Source organism: Cervus canadensis, chromosome 31 (genome assembly GCF_019320065.1).
Source record: "Cervus canadensis isolate Bull #8, Minnesota chromosome 31, ASM1932006v1, whole genome shotgun sequence".
Taxonomy (NCBI): domain Eukaryota; kingdom Metazoa; phylum Chordata; class Mammalia; order Artiodactyla; family Cervidae; genus Cervus; species Cervus canadensis.
Window position 1 is genome coordinate 24,707,721 of NC_057416.1, and position 20,274 is coordinate 24,727,994.

The following is a 20,274-nucleotide window of genomic DNA, read 5'->3' on the forward strand; positions in this document are numbered from 1 at the left end:
CTTCCACCCCTGGAGTACCCTCCACTGCAGTGATTCTCAGATGGGGTCCCTACATGAGCGTTGTTAGCATCAGCCTGGAGACTTGGTACAAATTCAGACTCTCAAGTCTCATCCCAGACCTACTGAACCAGAAACTCTGGAGGGGGGCTCAACACTCTGTGTCTAGGAAGTCTTCCAGATGATTCTGATAACCGCTCACATTTGAGGATCACGCTCTACTACCTAAATCCGATCATACTGTCTCCCCAGTTTAAAACATTTTTAGCGGCTCAGCCATGCAGATATTCCAGAGTCCTCATCCAGGACCTAAAAGGTTCTGATGATCTCATCCCCGTGTTTATACAGTCATCTACCAACCTCCCCTGCTCCCTAGAGGCTTGGTGGGAAAGAGTCTGCCTGCCAATTCAGGGGATGCAGGAGACCCAGGTTCTACCCCTGGGTTCCGGTGAGCCCCTGGAGGAGGAAATGGCAGCCCACACCAGTATTCTTACCTAGAAAATCTCATGGACAGAGGAGCCTGGCAGGCTGCAGTCCATGGGGTCGCAGAGAGTCGGAGACGGCTGAGGACACGAGCAGCTGCTTGCACACAGCGCATCCACACCCGCCCCACATCCTGCCTCCCAGGACTTTGCTGGGCTCTTTCCTGGACCACCTGGTACATCTCGGCTCTTCCTCTGTGATGCCTTCCTGGTCGTCAGTCACTCCGGGCCTTGGCTGTGTTTCCTGTGGAGTTCTAAACCTCATATTTGTCTCTTAACCTAACCATTAGTTCACCTGTCCAGCTCCTCCACCAGAGTGTGTCCTCTGAACTCCTCAAGGCAGGGACTTCACTGATTCTTGTGTCTCTAGCACGCAGAAGTGCTATGTGCTGGCTTAAATCTGTTTTGTTTTTACTTTTATGAAATTTCAAGCATACCAAAAGATAATCGAGTATAGTAATGAACTTCCACAAACCCATCAGAGTATATACCAAGTTAATATTTTGTTGGATTTGCTTCCATTTTTTCCCCCTAACTATTCTAAAGTAAAATACTTGCTGTTAGGACATTTTGTCACGTTTTCATTATTCTTTGTATTTCAGTACCAAAAACTAAAGACAGGACAAATTGGGAGATACAGATTGACAGATATATGCTACCATGTGTAAAAGAGATAGCTATTGGGAAGCTGCCTGTATAGCCCAGGGATCTCAGTGCTCTGTGATGACCAAGAGGGACAGGATGAGGGATGGGGTGGAGGCTCAAGGCAGGGGTTGGGGGGGGGGGGCGATATTTGTATACTTACAGCTGAATTCATGTAGCTATACAGCGGCAACTAATACGACTGTAAAGCTATTATATTCCAATTTAAAAATAAATTTAAAATATGCACAAGAAAAATATCCTTGCCATCACAAGAAAATCTAAAGACATTTTCCTACATTATGATATTATCATGCCTCATAAAATTGACAGTTCCCAAATACCACCTAATGCTCATCCTGTATTGAGCTTTTTTCATATTCCCACGAGAAGTCTTTCATATCTGGTTTGTTCAGTCAAGGACCAAACATTGCATATGAGGCTAGGCCTCTAAGGATATTTTAATCATTCTGGAATAGCCCCTCTCTTTCCTTTTTCCTTCCATTATTCAATGAATAAACTTCTGACTAATATTTATTCTACTCTTGCGAGATGACATTAATACCAGTGACACTGCTAAAGGGTTGGAATGATGTTGAACCTTTATTTTCAGAATAATCATGATTCCAAACCCATGATTTGCCGCCAGTAAATTGTTCCAGCACAGCCACTGTGCCTAAGAAACCAGAATTGCAACACCTAGAAGAACACAAGAGCAACTTGGGATACGATACAAGTTTTGCAGCACATTAATTAATAGCTTTTCCATCCGGTCTTCCAGAAAGACACGGAAGAGCTACAGCCCATTTCCAGTGATTCTCTCTAGATTTCTGTAGGCTTGGGTCTTCAGGATTCTGTGATGTCCTGTCAGTTTGCCATTTTCTTGTGTTTTCTTATATACTAGCTCTTCCCTTGTCCTTCTGAGACGCCAGCCTTTGATATAGTCCATAGAGCCATAAAATGGCATTTTGAAGCTCTGTAGCTTGCTTAGAATCTAAATTCAATGTAAATAAGAAACACAGATTTTCATTAAGGGGGTCTAAGTTTACAATTCTGAAAATTCTTTTTTCAAGATTTTCTATTTACAGATAATTTTAACCTTTCATTTGAGGAGAAAGAGAAGGGGCAAAAAGATATTTTGCAACTGCCTCAACAAAGGGAGTGTAGAGCATTACTGTTTGCAAATGCGGAGTTTGAATTTTCCTTCCAGTCTCTAATTGCTGTTTGTTGCTTTTGAGATTGAATTGTTAAGACTTCTAGTAATCACATACATCAACACAGATGGTTGACTAAAACTGTTCCTATGGGTTGAGTCACTTGTAGTGAGGGGAGTGGTGGGCTTGGGGCTGGGGCTGGTGGAGAAGAGGAGATTCATCTGGATGAGACTGCAGAGAAAGTTCAGAAGGAGTACTGTGACCTATTTTAGGAACTGTCGTGCAAGAAACAAAACCGTGTTATTAAGGTATCTTAGCTCTGGCTGCCATAACAAAATAGCACAGACAAGGTGGTGTAAACAACATTAATTCTCTCAGTTCTGGAAGCTAGGAAGTCCAAGATCAAGCTGCCAGCAGAGTCAGTATCTGGTGAGGATCCTGCTTCTGGCTTGCAGACTGCTACCTCCTCACTGTGTCCTCACGTGGCCTTTCCTCGGTGGGTGCTCTTGGAGAGAGCTAGCTCACATGTCTCTTCCTCTTCTCTCAAGGGCACTAATCCCTTCATAGGGGCCCTCCCTCTGAATGCATCATGTTGAGAGTTAGGGCTTCAGCGTGAATTTTGAAAGAACACAGACATTTAGTCGGTAACACATAGGCTTATGGATTTGCAAGTGCCCTGATAACAATCTTTGGTGTTATTTAGTAGACTGCTAAATCCTAAAGGAAATCAACCCTGAATATTCACTGGAAGGACTGATGCTAAAGCTGAAGTTGCAATACTTTGGCCACGTGATGCAAAGAGCCGACTCACTGGAAAACACCTTGATGCTGGGAAAGATTGAAGGCTGGAGGAGAAGAGGGAGACCGAGGACGAGATGGTTGAATGGCATCATCGACTCAACGGACATGAGTTTGAGCAAACTCTGGGAGTTAGTGAAGGACAGGGAAGCCTGGCATGTCGCAAGCAGCTCATTGGGTCACAAAGACTTGGACACGACTGAGCAGCTGTAGACTACTAAGGATACTTCCTGGCCCCTTGGGTAGGGAGTTCCCCTTTGTAGATCCCAGCGAACCTGTGTTGCTTTGTTCAGAGTGTGTTAGGCCATCTTGGAGAGGTTGTTGGCTGTCCCTATAGCCAGTCAGGTTGGGTTGCTTCTGAATAACTTCTCAAACTGGTATCATCCTGATATCCAGAAACTGTCCTTTCTGGACACCGTTTACAGTTGGAAGAGAAAAGGTTTCTATTCACTTGTCAGAAGGGTTTTGGTCAATTTTAGACAATAAAGGAAAAGTTGATTTTGAAAGTCATAGATTCCCTCTTTTTATTTAGTAGTAATCTTACCCTGATAGCGTTTAATGTTGAAGTCACTGTAGCCAGAGAATAATCTTAATAGGCTTTAATTAAAAGCACAAGGAGGTCTTTTTTTTTTCCCATGTCTTCTTCTTTATCTGCCTTCCTCTTTTTCATCTTTCTCCTCTTCTCTCTTCCTCCTCACTTACATGTTCCCCTCATCCCTGCCTCCCTCTGCCTCCTCTTCATCCTTTCACATTTCAAATGTTTTTGGCTTGGCTAATCCCTCTGGATAGCAACTGAGCTGAGCAGGATATTGATTACCAAATATGGTATTGCTGCTAAAGATGTTAGAGGAATGTGGCTTGTATTCTAAGCCTCCGGCCTCTGAATAAGCTGCCAAACAAATTAGGTCATTTTAACTTCTGAGCTTTTTTTTTTTCAATAAGGAGCTGGAACTTTGATTTGGAACATGATGGTGGTGTTATTTTAGCTCACAGGGAGGAGGAGTATGAAGAGTTGGGGTGAGGAGTTGGGGCCACTCAAGCATGTTTTAGGACCTGAGTCACGAGACCAGGTTGTGTAAGAGCCTCAGTCAACTCAGGCGCATCAGGAAAAGGACTGAGAAATCGAATGCAGATGGAGAGCCTCCTCTCAGGGACTAGAAACTCCAGAGGACCCCTGACCAGGAGGCTCTTCCCACGCTGCTCACAGTGATGTGGGCTCAGGGTGAGGACAGGTGCTTCTTTGCAGAAGGATGATGGAGTTACGCGCCAAGGAGGACACTCTGAAATTGAGAGCACGTTTTTTCTATGTGCGGTTGGATGCAGCGTGAGACGAATATGCAGGCCCTTCCACGACACACCTTTGACAGCGGGGAGCTGTGCTTGTTTCCCAGCAAAGACCACAGCTCTTCAGATCCGTATTTGGACATCTTTACTCTGTTGTTAAACCAGCTCTGATGGAGGGAGATGCTCTCCGTGGAGGTGGTTGGAAGCAAACATGACTTCCGCATGCTGCCTTGTCTTTTTCCCCGTATATACATTTTCGGCACGACAGTCCTGAGGTTTCCCCAATTAAGACAAAAACTAAGGGCAGTTAAAAAGAATTGCTTTTTACGTTTCATACAGCTGCCCCCTTTTTTGTTTTCGTCATTGGTTAGGGCTGCCCAAGAGGATTCCTTGTTCACTCCACCCTGCTTGCTCCTGCAATTGGTTTCTTCTGAGAAAGTGTGTTGATCAGGCTCAGAAGGAAATTCCACCCACTTTGGGACATCTGTGGGTCGGGGCTTTATGGCTTCTGTGGTGCCTCCCCGAGAACTTCTGACCCCCTCATCTCCCTTCATTTTTCTTATTGCTGTTACCATGAAGTCACAGCTCTTCCTCCCGTCTTTGGAGCTGAGCCTGTGAAGTTCAAGTTGTTCATGCTGGTCTGCAGAATTAGAGACTCTTCCTAATTACTGGTGGAAATTGCTCTTTAATTCAAGCTAATTAAATGAAGAAAGGGGCTTTGGAACCTGCAGGCTTATGCGGGTGCTGAACTGAAAACCTGTGTTTATTTTCAGAACTCACTCCTTTTCCAGAACATGCCATACAAACAGGATGCCTAAGTCTGTTCTGAACACACCAGTATACACCATATTATACTGGGGTGTCTTTTTCATACCGTTATTGGGGTCCAGATTCCATAGCATTAATCATAGATCTCATGAGATGACGCAGTATGCTCAGTACTAGAGACCTTCTTGAATGATGGGGTGGGGAGATTTCAGAACAGACTTATCTTGTCCTAAATCTTGTATTTCATAGGGACTTCCCTGGCAGTCCAGTGGTTAAGACTTCGCTTTGCAGTGCTTGAGGGTTGCATGTTAGATTTCTGGTCAGGGAGCTCAGTTCCAACATGCCTTGTGGCCAAAAAATCGAAAATATAAAAAACACAATATTGTAACAAATTCAGTAAAGAGTTTAAAAATGGTCTACATCCAAAAAAAAATCTTGTATTTTATAGTGTGTGACTTATTTTGTTGAATATGTTTTGTGTAGGTAAACTGTAATAATAGAGTGAAGGGTAGAAATTGCTAGCCTCTCTTTGGCCCGGTGATCTGTTGTCTGTCCATCCATGTAGCTAATGAGCCAGCTATAGTCAAAATCAGGACCTTAACACATCAAGACATTGATCTAAATTTATCAGTCTGGAAGCTAACTGGAATGAAATGATACTAGTTATATTGAAATCTTAAAACTGTTTAGTTCTTGTCTACTTAGTAATTCAGAGCACATGTATCATCAGCATGAAAGTTCTCCAGTTGGGAAAAGATGGGAATTTTCCCCCTCTAGAGGTGATGAAACTAAAGCGTTGAAGAATTATATTGTTTTAAACACTGGTCAGATCCTTCTTAATGATTTTTGGTATTAGAATTTCCAGTGTTGCACAGGGCTTTACATTAATTCATTCTCATTGGTAGGCATTAATTAGTTTTTAGCCATGCTAGGAATTTGTTGGTCCAGATTTAAAATTTGAACCTGAGGGAATTCCCTGGTGATTTAGTGGTTGAGACTTTGCCTTCCAGTGCAGGGGGCTGCAGGTTCAATTTCTGGTCAGGAAGCTAAGATCCCACATGCCTCTTGGCCAAAAACACCAAAACATAAAGCAGAAGCAACATTGCAACAAATTCAAGAAAGATTTTAAAAATGGTCCACATTAAAAAAAAACAAAAAACAACCTGAACCTGATAGTGTAGTCCAAAAAGAAAAGGAATAGTTGGAAAACCATGCAACTAAATTAAATTTTTGATAGAGTAAACTAAATCCCCTTGACTTTGTGGACATGTTGTATCACGGGTTTTCATGTATTCTGTATAAGCAGTGAGAATGAGTGCTCTTGCTGACTTTTTTTTTCCCTGATAGGCTGGGTTGACTGGTATGTTTATTTTGTCACCATTCCGGTTTGAGTCTAAGGAAATGAAAACATCTTCCATTTGTTCTTTATTTTTGAAGGGCATCCGCTTCGATCCTGAAATTCCGCAAACGCTACGACTAGAGTTTGCTAAGGCAAACACGAAGATGGCCAAGAACAAACTAGTAGGGACTCCAAACCCTAGTACTCCTCTGCCCAACACTGTACCTCAGTTCATTGCCAGAGAGCCATGTAAGTTGACCTCCTTTTCACTTGGTGGGGGGGCGGGGGGAGAATTGTTCAAGTGCTTCCTTCATGTGAGATTACACCACGGGACCCAGAGCTGGCTGAGTGTCATTTTCCATTTCTGAGAAGAGGCTGCCTGTTCTTGCTGTCTGAATTCCAAAGACAGCAGTCTTATTCATGACTGGCTGTCCCAAAAGATGGTTCGGCTCGATGAGAACTGTGACTACACAGCTTAGTTTTAAGTGCTATAGGCTTCCTAAATATATGATCTTGACCTTACTGTGAGTATGCCCTCTTTGCCTTGGGGTCGAAATCCTTATTTATTTCCCATCCTTGGACCATGAGGGCTGGTTCTCGGCATTCCCTTTATTTCATTTTTTGAAGATTATCAGCTCTGTGGCTTTGGGAAAATACAATGTGAAACTTGAAAGAAGCAGATCATAAGAAGTTCGTTCTATTTTTGAGAACAGTTTGGCCATAAATCTAGTCAGGGGGAGTAAACATACACAAAGAATTTATATTGTAGAACAGTCAGTTCTAACAAATCAATAAGAGCAACGCTTTAAGGAAATTCAGGGCTTCCTGTTTTAAGTGAATTGGGTAAAAAGACACTGACTAATTGCCAAACAAGTCTTTTACCCCCTCCTAATGAGCCTAATGCCCTGGCTACGATTTCTGCCTTTGATGGAATAACTTGAAAAGGTTGTCTTAATTTTCTTTGTCAAACTCAATCAGTAGAAGGGGCGAGGCGTGCGATACGCCTTCACTTGTCCTATTAGTGCATGACCCTGTGGGATTGAATATGGCAGGGCCTCAGGGAATCCCACGTGCTTGGTGTTCCTTGGAATCTTTCTGCCCTCTGGTTCTTGACCTTTTTCCCAAGCCACATGATCTGGATCTTCTTCCTGCTTTCTCTGACGGTCTGCTTCAACTTTTCTTATTGGAATTGAAGGGCGCAGGGGTTCTCTCTCCCTGTCTTGTGCATGTCAGATTTAATCAGGTTGTTGTGGAAATTACAGTCATTCTGTAGCTCAGTCATTCTTGAAAAGCTGCTCCTTATCAGTGGAAACTGGTAGATAAAAGAAGAGTTTCTCCCTCAGTGTATTGGACAGTTTTTCTATGAATCCAGGAAATCCTAGTAGAGAAAAATACATATATATTTTGTTCTTCCATGTCCTAGGGAAACTCAAAACCTTTGTTTATTTGGGAAAATTAAACAGAAGTTTTATCTTAGGGTGCAGTTACATGAAAGGAGGATATAGATATTTCTTATTAATGCTAATTATGTGTCATTAATAGCATGTAGCCCAGTGCTTTGTATATTCCATATATCTAGTAAGTATTAGTGATGAGACGTGGATAAATTTCATATTTTTTAATTTGGCTATTTGCAGAATTATTCCATTTGTATGCCTCTTCATTTCTTTCTGAAATGTCCTCTCTCTTTAAGGCATCAGAAGAGAGTATTTGTAGGATACCTTTACTTAGAAAAGAGAACCTACAGTAACTCTTCACTTTCCTAGTGAAACTGCACCAGATCTCAGAGTACTTTGAAAAGCTTGATTCAGACAGAAAGTGTAAAAATGGTGACAATACTTTATCCTTTTAGTTCTTTATTGAATGTTTTTCTTTCTGAGAGTTTGGGATGTTGTTGTTTTGTTCTGTTTTTTTTTTTTTTTTCTAAATTTCTTACAACATCTCTGCGAAGTAGTTAGTCAAAGAGGTGATAGCTGGTTCACAATAGGGTCCATGAAAACAAAAAGATGCATAATCCGGATGTCCACACACGAGGCGCTGAAGTTCAGGAAGGCTGAGGGCAGAGGTTTAAGCACTGCTCTGGCCAGCCCTGGCTCCCTGCCTTGCCTGCGTACAGAACCGCTCAGAAGCGGTCAGATAGTTTCCATGGCAGGGTCAAAACTTGCCTGGCACCTTATGGGAAACAAACTGGAAGCTTTAGAAAAAAAAAAAAAACACTATAGTCTATTCTTAAGAAAGCAAATTAGCGTGATTTCTCTTAATAGAGCTCCTCTTTATGATGTAGAGACCTTGACAGACAGCAGTTACACTGGCCACTCAGACTGACCTTATCATCCATTTCAGTTCCCTCTGGAAATTGGGAGCTTTTCTGTAACTTGTGCAAAATGGTTGTTTGCCCCAAAGCACTCTACAGACTAAGAATGGGACAGTGGTTCTGCCCTGGCGAATTCAATTGCATTGTGCCTGTAATTGGTGCTAGAGGTGGTGAATTTATTTGCCAACCAAGAGTAGACTTATGGAATCACTGCATTTGGGATTTGGGAAAGGCCTGTAGGCTTCTCTGTTGCAGACCATGAGAGAGATTTTATAAATGCCACACGCACATACGCACACACAGTTGTCCAGTTGCTACATCGTGTTTGACTCTTCGTGGAGCCATGCCAGGCCTCTCTGTCCTTCACCGTCTCCTGGAGTTTGCCCAAGTTCATGTCCGTTGAGTCGGTGATGTTATCCAACCATCTCATCCTCGGACATCCTCTTCTCCTCCTGCCCTCTATCTTTCCCAGCATCAGGGTCTTTTCTAATGAGTTAGTCAACTCAGGTGGCCAGAGTATTGGAGCTTCAGCCTCAGTTGTTCCAATGAGGACTCAGGGTTGATTTGCTTTAGGATTGTCTGGTTGGATCTCCTTGCTGTCTATGGGACTTTCAAAAGTCTTCTCCAGCACCACAGTTCGAAAGCATTGATTTTGTTTGTTTTTGGTTGCGCTGGGTGTTGGTTGTAGTGCACAGACTTCTTGTTGCAGTGGCTTCTCTTGTGGTGTAGCTCGGGATGTAGGGTGCAGAGGCTTCAGTACTTGCAGCTCCCAGGTTCTAGAGCACAGGCTCGGTAGTTGTGGTACATGAGCTTAGTTGTTCTGCTGCATGTGAGATCTTCCTGACCCAGGGATCGAACCCATGTACCCCGGCATTGTCAGCTCTATTTTTCACCTCTGAGCCACCGGAAAACCCTAAATGCTTCTTTTTGTTGATGTTTTTTATATAGTGGTGGCTGAAAAATACCCACTGCCAGCACTCAAGGAAGAATGTGATTTGATTATACAAACAAATATGTGTTTGACCTCTCATTTCTCAAGTATCTGTTGAACCTAAATGAGCACCAGGTGTGCTTGACACAGAGAGGAAGGGGACTGTGATTTTTGCCTTAAAAGAGCTGTCAATCCAAAGGGTTGGTGGTGATCAGAGTTGTTAGGACACTTGGCACATGTCAAGGGTATAAAAGAGAGCTTACATTACAGCTTAGTTTAAATGTCCCCAAATCAGACTGCCTTATTTGCTGGGTGCCTGCTCTGTGCCAAGCATGAAGGATGAGAAACCCAAATTTTGGAACTTAAAGAAAAACTATTAACCTTGCTATGCTTCTGTTGCCTCGCCTTGGCTGAAAAATGGGAATAATACCCATGAATAATCATTCACATGATTATTATGAGAGCTAAATAAAACTCTATTATAAGATGGTGTTGAGGATTCAATAGATGTATTATATGCAGAATACTAGGCAAATGTAAAGGATAATCTTAATTTTTTTTAAAAAGTTGAGTTTTTTTTCCCCCTGAGAGCTAAATATAGGTATTTATCTTCTGAGGTGTCATCTCTATGTGGCTATAGCCAGTTGCCTTTCCAAATTAGGAGAAAAGATGAATGAAATTTGCATCTAATCCCAGGAAAGTAGTCTGCTTCCTTCGATAAATTTTTATATGAGCTTCTCCTTCTTTTACTTGCATTTATGTAATAAACAAAATTACTGTGAGGGACCTCCCTCATGGACCAGTGGCTAAGACTTCGCCTTCCATTGCTGGGGGTGCCGATTTGATCTCTGGTCTAGGAGCTAAGATCCCTCATGCCTCGTGACCCAAAACTCCAGAACAGAGGCAATGTTGCAACAGATTCAATGAAGATTTTTCAAGATGGTCCCCATCAAACAAAATCTTAAAAAGAAAGAAAAATACTGTGACAAAGCAGAAAATCAAGAGATGTATGAAGTGTATAAATTCCATGAAATTGTGCTAGGTGATGCATTTGGTGATGGAGGAAGATAGTGTTGTGTAGTGTAAGAAGTTCACTTCAGAGATGAACACAGGGCAAGTCACCTTCTGGAGATTTGTTTCCTTCCTCTGTAAAATGATGATACTGTGTGTCAGACACTCTGCTAGGCATTTTACATTAATTACCTCGTTTGATTCTCAATAGCACTGTTTGGCAGTTGAAGAAACTGCCTCCTGGGAAGGTCCAGTAACTTTCTTGAGGTTCCATAGTCATCAGATGTTTGGAATTAATGTGTGCCCTCTCCCCCAAATCTGTATGTCAAAGTCCCAACCCCCAGTTGAGGGTTGCTTTCACATGGAACCATATTTGGAAATAATATCAAGGTGATTAAAAAGTGAGGCCCTTAGGGTGGACCCTCATCATATGACTGGTGGCCTTATAAGAAGAAAAAGAGATAAAAGGGATGGCTCACACGGAGGAAAGGCGGATGTGAGGATGCTGCCAGCTAAGGACCGAGGCCTCGGGAGAAGCTGAACCTACCCACACCTCGATCCTGGACGTCTAGCCTCAGAATTACGAGGAAATTCGTCTTAAACAATATTTAAGCCACCCCGTCTGTAATATTCTGTTACAGCAACTTGAGCAGTCTAGTCCATCAAGTGATAGAGCCTGGATTTAAATTCTGGTTTGTCAGCTCACTCATTTTATAACTTGGGTCTAATTACTTAATTTCTCTGTACTTCAGTTTTCTCACCTGTAAAATGACAGTGCTTACACATAAACGGTTATGAGGATTAAATTAATTGACAAATGTGCACGTCAGAAGAGGGGGCCACATCGTGTTCAGTGACTGTTAATATGTGCAGAGAAGAATCTATGTTTCTGTGCCTTTTATCTCTTGCTGTGAGACCTATAGTTTTTGTATATTCCGTATCCTAGCACCTGGAAAAATATGTAGAATTTTTAAAATTTGGCCATCCTGAGTCTTAGCTGTGGCATGTGGGATCTAGTGCCCTGACCAAGGAGAGAACCCAGACCCCCAGCACTGGGAGCACGGAGTCTTAACCACTGGGCCACCATGGAAGTCCTTGGAATTTTTTAAGATGTACAGATTTCATTTTCTGCTTTTTCATAGGGAACTTTAAAAATTCTTCATGTTAATGAGTATGATTGGGATATAATAATGCTGCACGTAGTTCAGGTGTCTAGTTGGGTAAATTTTGTCACAGTGCATATTGGACTGAATCGGATAAGTGCTCTTGCTTGGTCTGTTTATACTGTTGCATACCGCATTATAGCAGTGCTGTTAAAGATGGAGGCAACCAACACGTCACAGAGCCCTTCCTCAGGTCAGACAGTCCTCTTTCAGGTCTTTGGAGCAAATACCAAAAGGCTCTAGAAAGTGAACTCGCTCAGTCATGTCCGACTCTTTGCAACCCCATGGACTGTAGCCTAGCAGGCTCCTCAGTCAATGTAATTTTCCAGGCAAGAGGACCAGAGTGGGTTGCCATTTCCTTCTCCAGGGAATCTTCAGACTCCTGTAGTCCAGGATTCAGATATCCATGGGTCTGGTCTAGGATTTATGTGCTGTAATTTTTAAAGCTCCTTGTGTGATCATTTTTGAGAATCACCAGCTGAGCAAGAAATTGTAAAATTAAGTTCTCTTCACTACTCATACCCTCTTTTCCCTGACCCTTGCCCCTGCCGTGTCCCCTCCCCTCACAGAAAGCCAGTGCTCTCTCAGCTTGATGCTTTGAAACACACTGTAAGCACATAACCGTTTGGTGAATAATCAGACCACCGCCTAGTTTTCTCGGCACATCACTGGAATTTCTCATCCGTCCTATACTCACCCCAGCCGTCAGGAAGTGAGTTTTCTGTCTGACGTCTAAAGAGATCCTGTGAAAGGTCAGAAAAATCTTCAAAGTACATGGCAAGTGCCGTCCCAGGGAGAACAGTCAGCAGATATGAAATCTCTTCACCTTCATCTCTGTGGACGAGAGGTCTTTTGGGGCCTGGTCTGAAGCTCCCTGTCCCCAGGGGAACGCAGCCTGGGTGCCTGCGTTTTCCAGGGCATCGTGCAGTGTGTGCCCCTGGAGGGCTCACAGGTGACCTTACAGTCCCCACCCTTGCTCTGAAAACGTGCTGAGTGCCGCCAGGACCCGATGCTGTGGGGCCCGTGCCTCTTGTCCTCAAGGGGGGACCACCAAGAATGATGCCAACTGGACCTGAGGAAGACCTGGTCAAACTGGGCGGAGGGCAGCAAGGGAAGGAAGACAGGTGTTGTTTGGGGAGGAAGGCAAGATTTTTTTTTTTTTTTTAACTCTGAAAAGCAACTTCCTTGCATTTTTGTGTTTCATCATGCAGATCATTTTCTTCCTTTCTGATGATAAAAAATTCTACATGCTTCTCAGAGGAAAAACATTTTTAGGCAGTCCAGGAAAATAGAAGGAAAGAAGTCGGTACAATTCTACCAGCCTGAGGCAGTCACCCTAAGGTGCCTTTTGCGTGCATATGATGATAGTGTATCTCTGTCTGGTTTTTGAATTTCAAAATCGTTTCATTCACCCCTTTAGAACAAAGTTCCAATGCCCAGTGAGATTAAATGGCCTGGCAGGGACATTTAATCTGGTTCTCCCCACGCTTCTCTCTGTATTGTGCTTGCCATTGGGCACTGTGCGCTCAGGTGGCACAGATACCTTGCTAGAACCAGAGGAGTGGGAGAAGATGTGTCTGTTTGGCTCTTTATCTGATGTCTCAAGTGAGTCCAGAAAGCTTCTGGGCTGCTGGAATTCGGGAGGTTGATTGAATGATCCATCAGTCAGTTTAGTCACTCAGCTGTGTCCAGCCCTTTGTGACCCCATGGACTGCAGCACGCCAGGCCTCCCTGTCCATCACCAACTCCCAGAGTTTACTCAAACTCATGTCCATCGACTCGGTGATGCCATCCAGCCATCTCATCCTCTGTCGTCCCCTTCTCCTCCTGCCCCCAATCTTTCCCAGCATCAGGGTCTTTTCAAATGAGTCGGTTCTTCCAAAGTATTGGAGCTTCAGCATCAGTCCTTCCAATGAATACTCAGGACTTATTTCCTTTAGGATGGACTGGTTGAATCTCCTTGCAGTCCAAGGGACTCTCAAGAGTCTTCTCCAACACCACAGTTCAGAAGCATCAATTCTTTGGTGCTCAGCTTTCTTTATAGTCCAACTCCCACATCCATACATAACTACTGGAAAAACCATAGCTTTGACTGGATGGACCTTTGTTGCTTTTATTAAATGGATGACAGGGACTTCCCTGGTGGTCCAGTGGATAAAACTCTGTACTTCCAATGTAGGGGGTGTGGGTTCAATCCCTGGTTTGGGAACTAAGACCCACATGCAGTGAGGCATGGCCAAAAAATTGAAAAAAGAAAATGATGGGACAAGAGGGAACAAATGTTTATTGAGCAACTATGCTATACATACCCTTAAGAACTGTGTGTAAAATACTTATTTTCCAGCTAAGGAGACTGAAGCGCTAAAAGTTTGAGTAACTTCCCCAGATTCACACAGCTCAGTTTTAATCTAATTGGCTCTAAAGCCCATTGCTGGTCTCACTGTACTGTACTACATAACTTGCAGCCCACTGATGCTTTTGGCCAGAGCTAGTTTTAAGATCCTCCTTAGGAGGTGCTTTAAAATCAAACTTTTTTAGGGTGATTGTATTAAAGAATCCAGAGGCCCACATCAAATTGTAAGGGCAAGATTTCAGAGCAGGTTGCTGCTTAGTGAAAAGCAGGCTTTAGTAAAGCTCTTTGAGGGGGGTGCCATTCCTTGTTGCATGCAGGATCTTAGTTCCCCAGCCAGGGATCAAACCCATGCCCACTGCTTTGGGAGTTGCTAACCACTGGACCCCACCAAGGAAGTACCAGGCTTCCGCATTAACTCTTTGAAGTATCAGATTTTGATGGCCAGAGTGCATTAACTCTAAAATGTTTTCTTATGTAGCTGACCAAACTGAAATACTTGGAAGTTTTTATTTAGTTTTGGTGTACTTTATTCTGAGTCATTATTTCAGAAAATAGGAGTGACCACTTTCAAGAGTTGATGTATTTTATTTTAGTTCAGTAAATAATGGCACATTCAGCCATCCGTCAGCCAGGATATTTGACTTCTTTGCTTTATACTTGGAGGACATGCACACAGGTCATGTAGGAGGCTTTTCAGATCATTCGGGTGGAAGTGGCAGTGAGCTTGGGTGGAAAGGCATGTGAAACAGCCCTGTTTTATTTACATTGTTTGGGATTCTAAGACCTCACCTGCCCACTCTTTGAAACAGGGATAGTATGAAACCAGCATAAATACTCACCAGTTTGTGGCTAAGTAGATAGTATGCTGGGTAAGTGGTGCCTTGCTGTAAAGTCCCACAAGGCTGATGAGCAATCTGCAGGAAATTTCTCACTTTTAATTTTCAGAGTGATTCAACGAATCAACCAGAAACCTCGCCTGTTCTTTATGTTAAAGATAAAATTGAGAGACATAGTTCTACAATTTTTTTGTGAAGTAAAAGTAACACAGAACTGTGAGGGATCGTGTCACTGGATATTGGGTCTGTTATTTGAGGAGATAAAAGATTTCAGTCTACCTTAGGGACCATCCTAGAGACAGAGGTTTGATCATATGATTACAATCTGAGCCCATCTATTTTTGAGAAATAGGCCCTTTTTCAAGCAATATCCTTTTAGCTTGAATCTTCTCTTTACACTAAAAAGTTTATAAAATTGTGTTTTAATTGATTTTGTAAAGTGATTATGTCTGATCCATTTTATTGTTATAAAAGTAAGGAGATCATAAATTAAATTCAAAGGGTTAAAATGATAGATTTTCCTCCCATCTGGAAATAATCTCTGTTAACATTTTGTTTTTTCTCTTTCTATATACCTGTCTATATACCTTTCTGTATACCTGTCTATACATATATGTATGAAAATACAAAGTGTCACAGGAATGTTTTGTTTGGTTTACTTTGCTTACAACATAGGACCATGCTAGACAGCTAGTTCATTTCTGACATACTGTCCTCCTTTTAGGCAGACTGTTCAGTTCTCCTCTTGTCTGAGAAGAAAAGAGAGGGAACAGAACACAGTAAAATCTTTTTTTTTTTTTTTTTAACGTAGACAAGGAAATTCGATAGTAGGGAGGAGGCACTTGCCAAGATTTTGCCAAATATGACTCCAAATGCCACTGGAAGTCCCTTCAGGAGGTGGCTTTCTACTCCCTCTCTTGGCCCAGACAAGAGAAGAGCCCAAGGGTGAAAAGGAAGTTCTGGAGAAAGACTGTAATGAGGACTCTGGGCAGTCAGAGACGCTGGGAAACATTACATAAAGGAAAGGTCAGGAGATGGACATCGGGAGGAGACAGGAGTCAGCCAGCTCCTCAGAGGAAGGGGATGGGGACATCTGAGCCTGAAAGCTAAACTTGCAGGAACTCTGCTTACTAGACTTACGCACCTTTTGCCCCCGAGGCAGCTCTGCAGTGGGAACCATCAAGGATTCCCACTGAGGATTTCTGCCCTTGACCTGGATCACTTTGAAGCTATCAGAAGTGATGTTCGCGGAAACATGCTAGTGACTTCTATCCTGTGTACTAAGACTCCGTGGTAATTGAGTAACCCATTGAGCATCTCTGAACACTCTCACCCCGCCCCCAACAGGCATTTGTAAGCCCGATTGTCATAAGTCAGGACATGTATTTGGCACTCAGGACTTACAAGGGCACCAGATGCCTAGGCCCCTAGACATTCTGAGAAATAAAAACACAGAACAAATCTACAGTAAATAAGGACAGCAAATACTCTTAGAAACCAGGGACCTAAACTAATGTTTATTTCCACATATGTCCCACTGTAAAAAAGCAAAAGCATATTTTCCTTTTAAAAAGAATCAAACATGTACTGAGCCACATTGAGAGGTACAGCCCGCTTTCATCTCTCTCTTCTCTTCAGACCTGCGTATATTCCTCGTTTTTGCTTACTGTACATAATTGCAATAATTTTAATAAGTGTAACAATAATATTAAAATATTAGGCAATGGGTTTGGTAAAAACAGTTTCCATGTGATATATCTTTTATGTGGGAAGTATTTTCTTATAGCATCAGTAGGTCAGCTAATCTGATCCTATTTATTTCATTATGATTTAATGAAAAACCTACCTTTGATTAGTTTCCCTGATGGCTTAATGGTAAAGAATCTGCTCATCAGTGCAGGAGATGTGGGTTGGATCCCTGAATCGGAAAGATCCCCTGGAGGAGGAAATGGTAACCCACTCTAGTATTCTTGCCTGGAGAATCCCATGGACAGAGGAGCCTGGTATGCTACATAGAGTTCACAGGGTCGCAAAGAGTCAGATACATTTAGCGACTAAACAACCATAGGAACAATCTTTGATCAGCAGTGGCTGTTAGTTAACATTTTGCTTTGAATTTCTTTTTTTAAATTGCTTTGTAATGTTGTTTTAGTTTCTGCTATACAAGATGAATCAATTATATATACACATATATCCCCTTCCTGTTGAAACTCCATCCCACCTACCACTATCCCACCCCTCTTTAAATTTCTGTTTATCTGATCATCCATCAGCAGACTTCCCTGGTAACTCAAATGATACAGAATCCACCTGCAACGCAGAAGACCCTGGTTCAATTCCTGGGTTGGGAAGATCCTCTGGAGAAGGGATAGGCTACCCACTCCATTATTCTTGGGCTTCCCTGGTAGCTCAGATGGTGAAGAATCCGCCTACAGTGTGGGAGACCTGGGTTCAATCCCTGGGTTGGGAAGATCCCCTGGAGGAGGGATTGGCAACCCACTCCAGTATTCCTGCCTGGAGAATCCCCATGGACAGAGGTGTCTGGCGGGCTACAGTCCATGGGGTCTCAAAGAGTTGGAAGCGACTAAGCACATAAACAAATGCCTTAAGAACTCAAGAAGTCAAATCTCCTTGGAAGTCAGAGATTTCTTTTGTAATGTAGATAACGGCCCCGACTTTAGTGTTTTGTAAACTCCGTGTGTTCATTACCTGGGCAGAGAAATGAGAGAATAAAGGTAATTAATTTATTGGGACAGTCCAAAAGAAGCAGCTGGTACCAACTTCATTCTTTTAAGGCCATGTACTCTCCTCACCTGTTTGTTAAAAGGAAGGCATCTCTTTGTCAAAGTCTGATGCAGGCTTCCTGTTCTTCTGCTTTTTCATGCACTTGGAATCCTCAAATAGACATATTTTTTTGTACAGCAATTCTCAAAAGTGTTTGTCTGCCAGCCCCTGGTTGGTCTCCAAGACCTATTCAGGGAGTTCACGGGGTCTAAACTATTTTCATGAGAAGAGTTTGTTTTTCTTGCTGTGTTGTGATAGACACAACTGGTGAGTGCATGTCAAGACAGTGGCACCAAACTGATAACCACTGTGTTCTTCACTGTCTCCCACTCTGAGTTTTTAAAAAGTTTCACTTAAGGCTGTCCTGGGAATTAATAAAATTATTACTTTTGCTCAGTCTCCACTCTTAAATACCAGTCATCATATAATTCCTTTTTGACAAAATGGGGCAGTAAAGTTAAGTTGTGAACTGAACCAGCTCCCATTCTGGGGCTTCCCTTGTGGCTCAGCTGGTAAAGAATCACCTGCAAAGCGGGAGACCAGCTTTTGATCCCTGGGTTGGGAAGATCCCCTGGAGAAGAAAAGGCTACCCACTCCAGTATTCTGGCGTGGAGAATTCCACAGACTCTATAGTTCATGGGGTCACAAAGAGTTGGACAGTACTGAGTGTACAAGTCTTTATATGATTCCTTTTTGACAAAACAGGGCAGTACACAATAAAGTCAAGTTGAATCAGCTCCCGTTTTTACTTGAAAGAATAACTTGAGAGACAATTATGGTTATTCAGACTATGGTACTTGGCTTTTTTTTTTTTTAATGAAAATTAATGAAATGAGCCTATCCTTTTAAGAAAAACAGAGTTTGTTGCAACAGTAAAATTAGAACTCTAAAAAAAGTTGTGTGTGTATTAGTCATTTAGTTATGTCCCACTCCTTGTGATCCCATGGACTGTAGCCTGCCAGGCTCCTCTGTCCATGGGAATTCTCCAGGCAAGAATACTGGACTGGATTGTCATTTCCTTCTCCAGGGAATCTTCCTGGCTCAGGGATCAAACCCAGATATCTTGCACTGCAGGCAGATTTTTTACCATCTGAATTATGAGGAAGTCTACCCTAAAAAAATTAGAATTTTTGAAAACTTAACATTCACTACCATGAGTTTGACAACTTGCCAACTCTGAAAAGACTTTTTGTTGTTGAGATTAATGGTGATACTAATGAATTTCTTTATGAATAATGAAATTAATCGACATTTGGAAGATCACCATAATGCAGAGAACTAGTATTTTCCAAATGACCAATGCATCATGTTATAAAATAACATTGTTACTGGTTTAAAAAAAAAAAACATGTAAAATATAAAGTGGAATTTAATGTAAAAATACAAAAAGTTTATTGATAAGTTTTCAGATACCACAGTGCAACAAAATTTTGGGGGTGATATGAAAAAGAAATGTGCACAGTTACCTGTATAAAGACATAAAAATGTTTATACCCATTCCTTCACAAGCTACCTATCTCTATGAGGGCTTTTTTCCCCATATGCTATAGCCAGTACAATTCCTTGTAATGCATTGAATTAGAAGCAGATATGAGAATTCAGTTGTCTTCCTTTTTTAAATTAATGTTTATTATAGATTGGAGTGAAGATTTTGCATATGATATTTGTCTTTCTCTGACTTCTTTTAGTATGGTAATTTCCAGGGCCATCCATCTTGCTATGAATGGCATTATCTCATTCCTTTTATTGGTTGAGTGATATTCGATTATGTGTATGCACCACATCTTTATTCATTCTTCTGTCAGTGGACAGGTGGCTTCTGTGTCTTGGCTATTGCAAGCAGCACTGCAGTGAACATTGGTGTGCATGTATCCTTTCAAACCATGTTTTTCGAGTATGCCCAGTAGTGGGATTGCTCGGTCATATGGTAGCTAGTTTTAGTTACCTCCATCCTCTTCTTCATATTTGGCTATAACCAGTTTACAGTCCCATCAATGGTGCTAGGAGAGTTCCCTTTTCTCTACATCCTCTCCAGCACTGCTACTTTTAGACTTTTTGATGATGGCTGCTCTGACCGGTGTGGGTTAATAATCTCCTTTTCGTTTTGATTCGCATTTCTCTAATAATTAGTGATGTCAAGCGTTTTTTCATGTGCCTCTTGGCCATCTGTATGTCTTCTTTGGACAAATGTCTTGGCCCATATTTTGATTGGATTGTTTGGTTTTTTGATATTGAGCAGCACGGGCTGTTTGTAAATTTTGGAGATTAATCGCTAGTTAGTCACATCATTTACAAATATTTTCTCCCATTCTGTGGGTTGCCTTTTCATTTTGTTATGATTTCCTTTGCTGTGCAAAAGCTTTTGAGCTTAATTAGGTCCCATTTGTTTATTTTTGCATTATTTCCGTTACTCAAGAA

General features: G+C 42.1%; 1 protein-coding gene across 3 annotated transcripts in view; it reads left to right on the top strand.

Moving 5' to 3' along the window:
* Positions 1 to 20,274, top strand: part of RBPMS (RNA binding protein, mRNA processing factor) — a 198,420-nt gene that overhangs the window by 113,332 nt on the left and 64,814 nt on the right. For all 3 annotated transcript variants that reach the window (XM_043454307.1, XM_043454308.1, XM_043454306.1), the window contains exon 5: positions 6,563 to 6,713. In XM_043454307.1, coding sequence (XP_043310242.1) covers positions 6,563 to 6,713 — 151 coding nt within the window. The remainder of the gene's footprint in view (positions 1 to 6,562; positions 6,714 to 20,274) is intronic.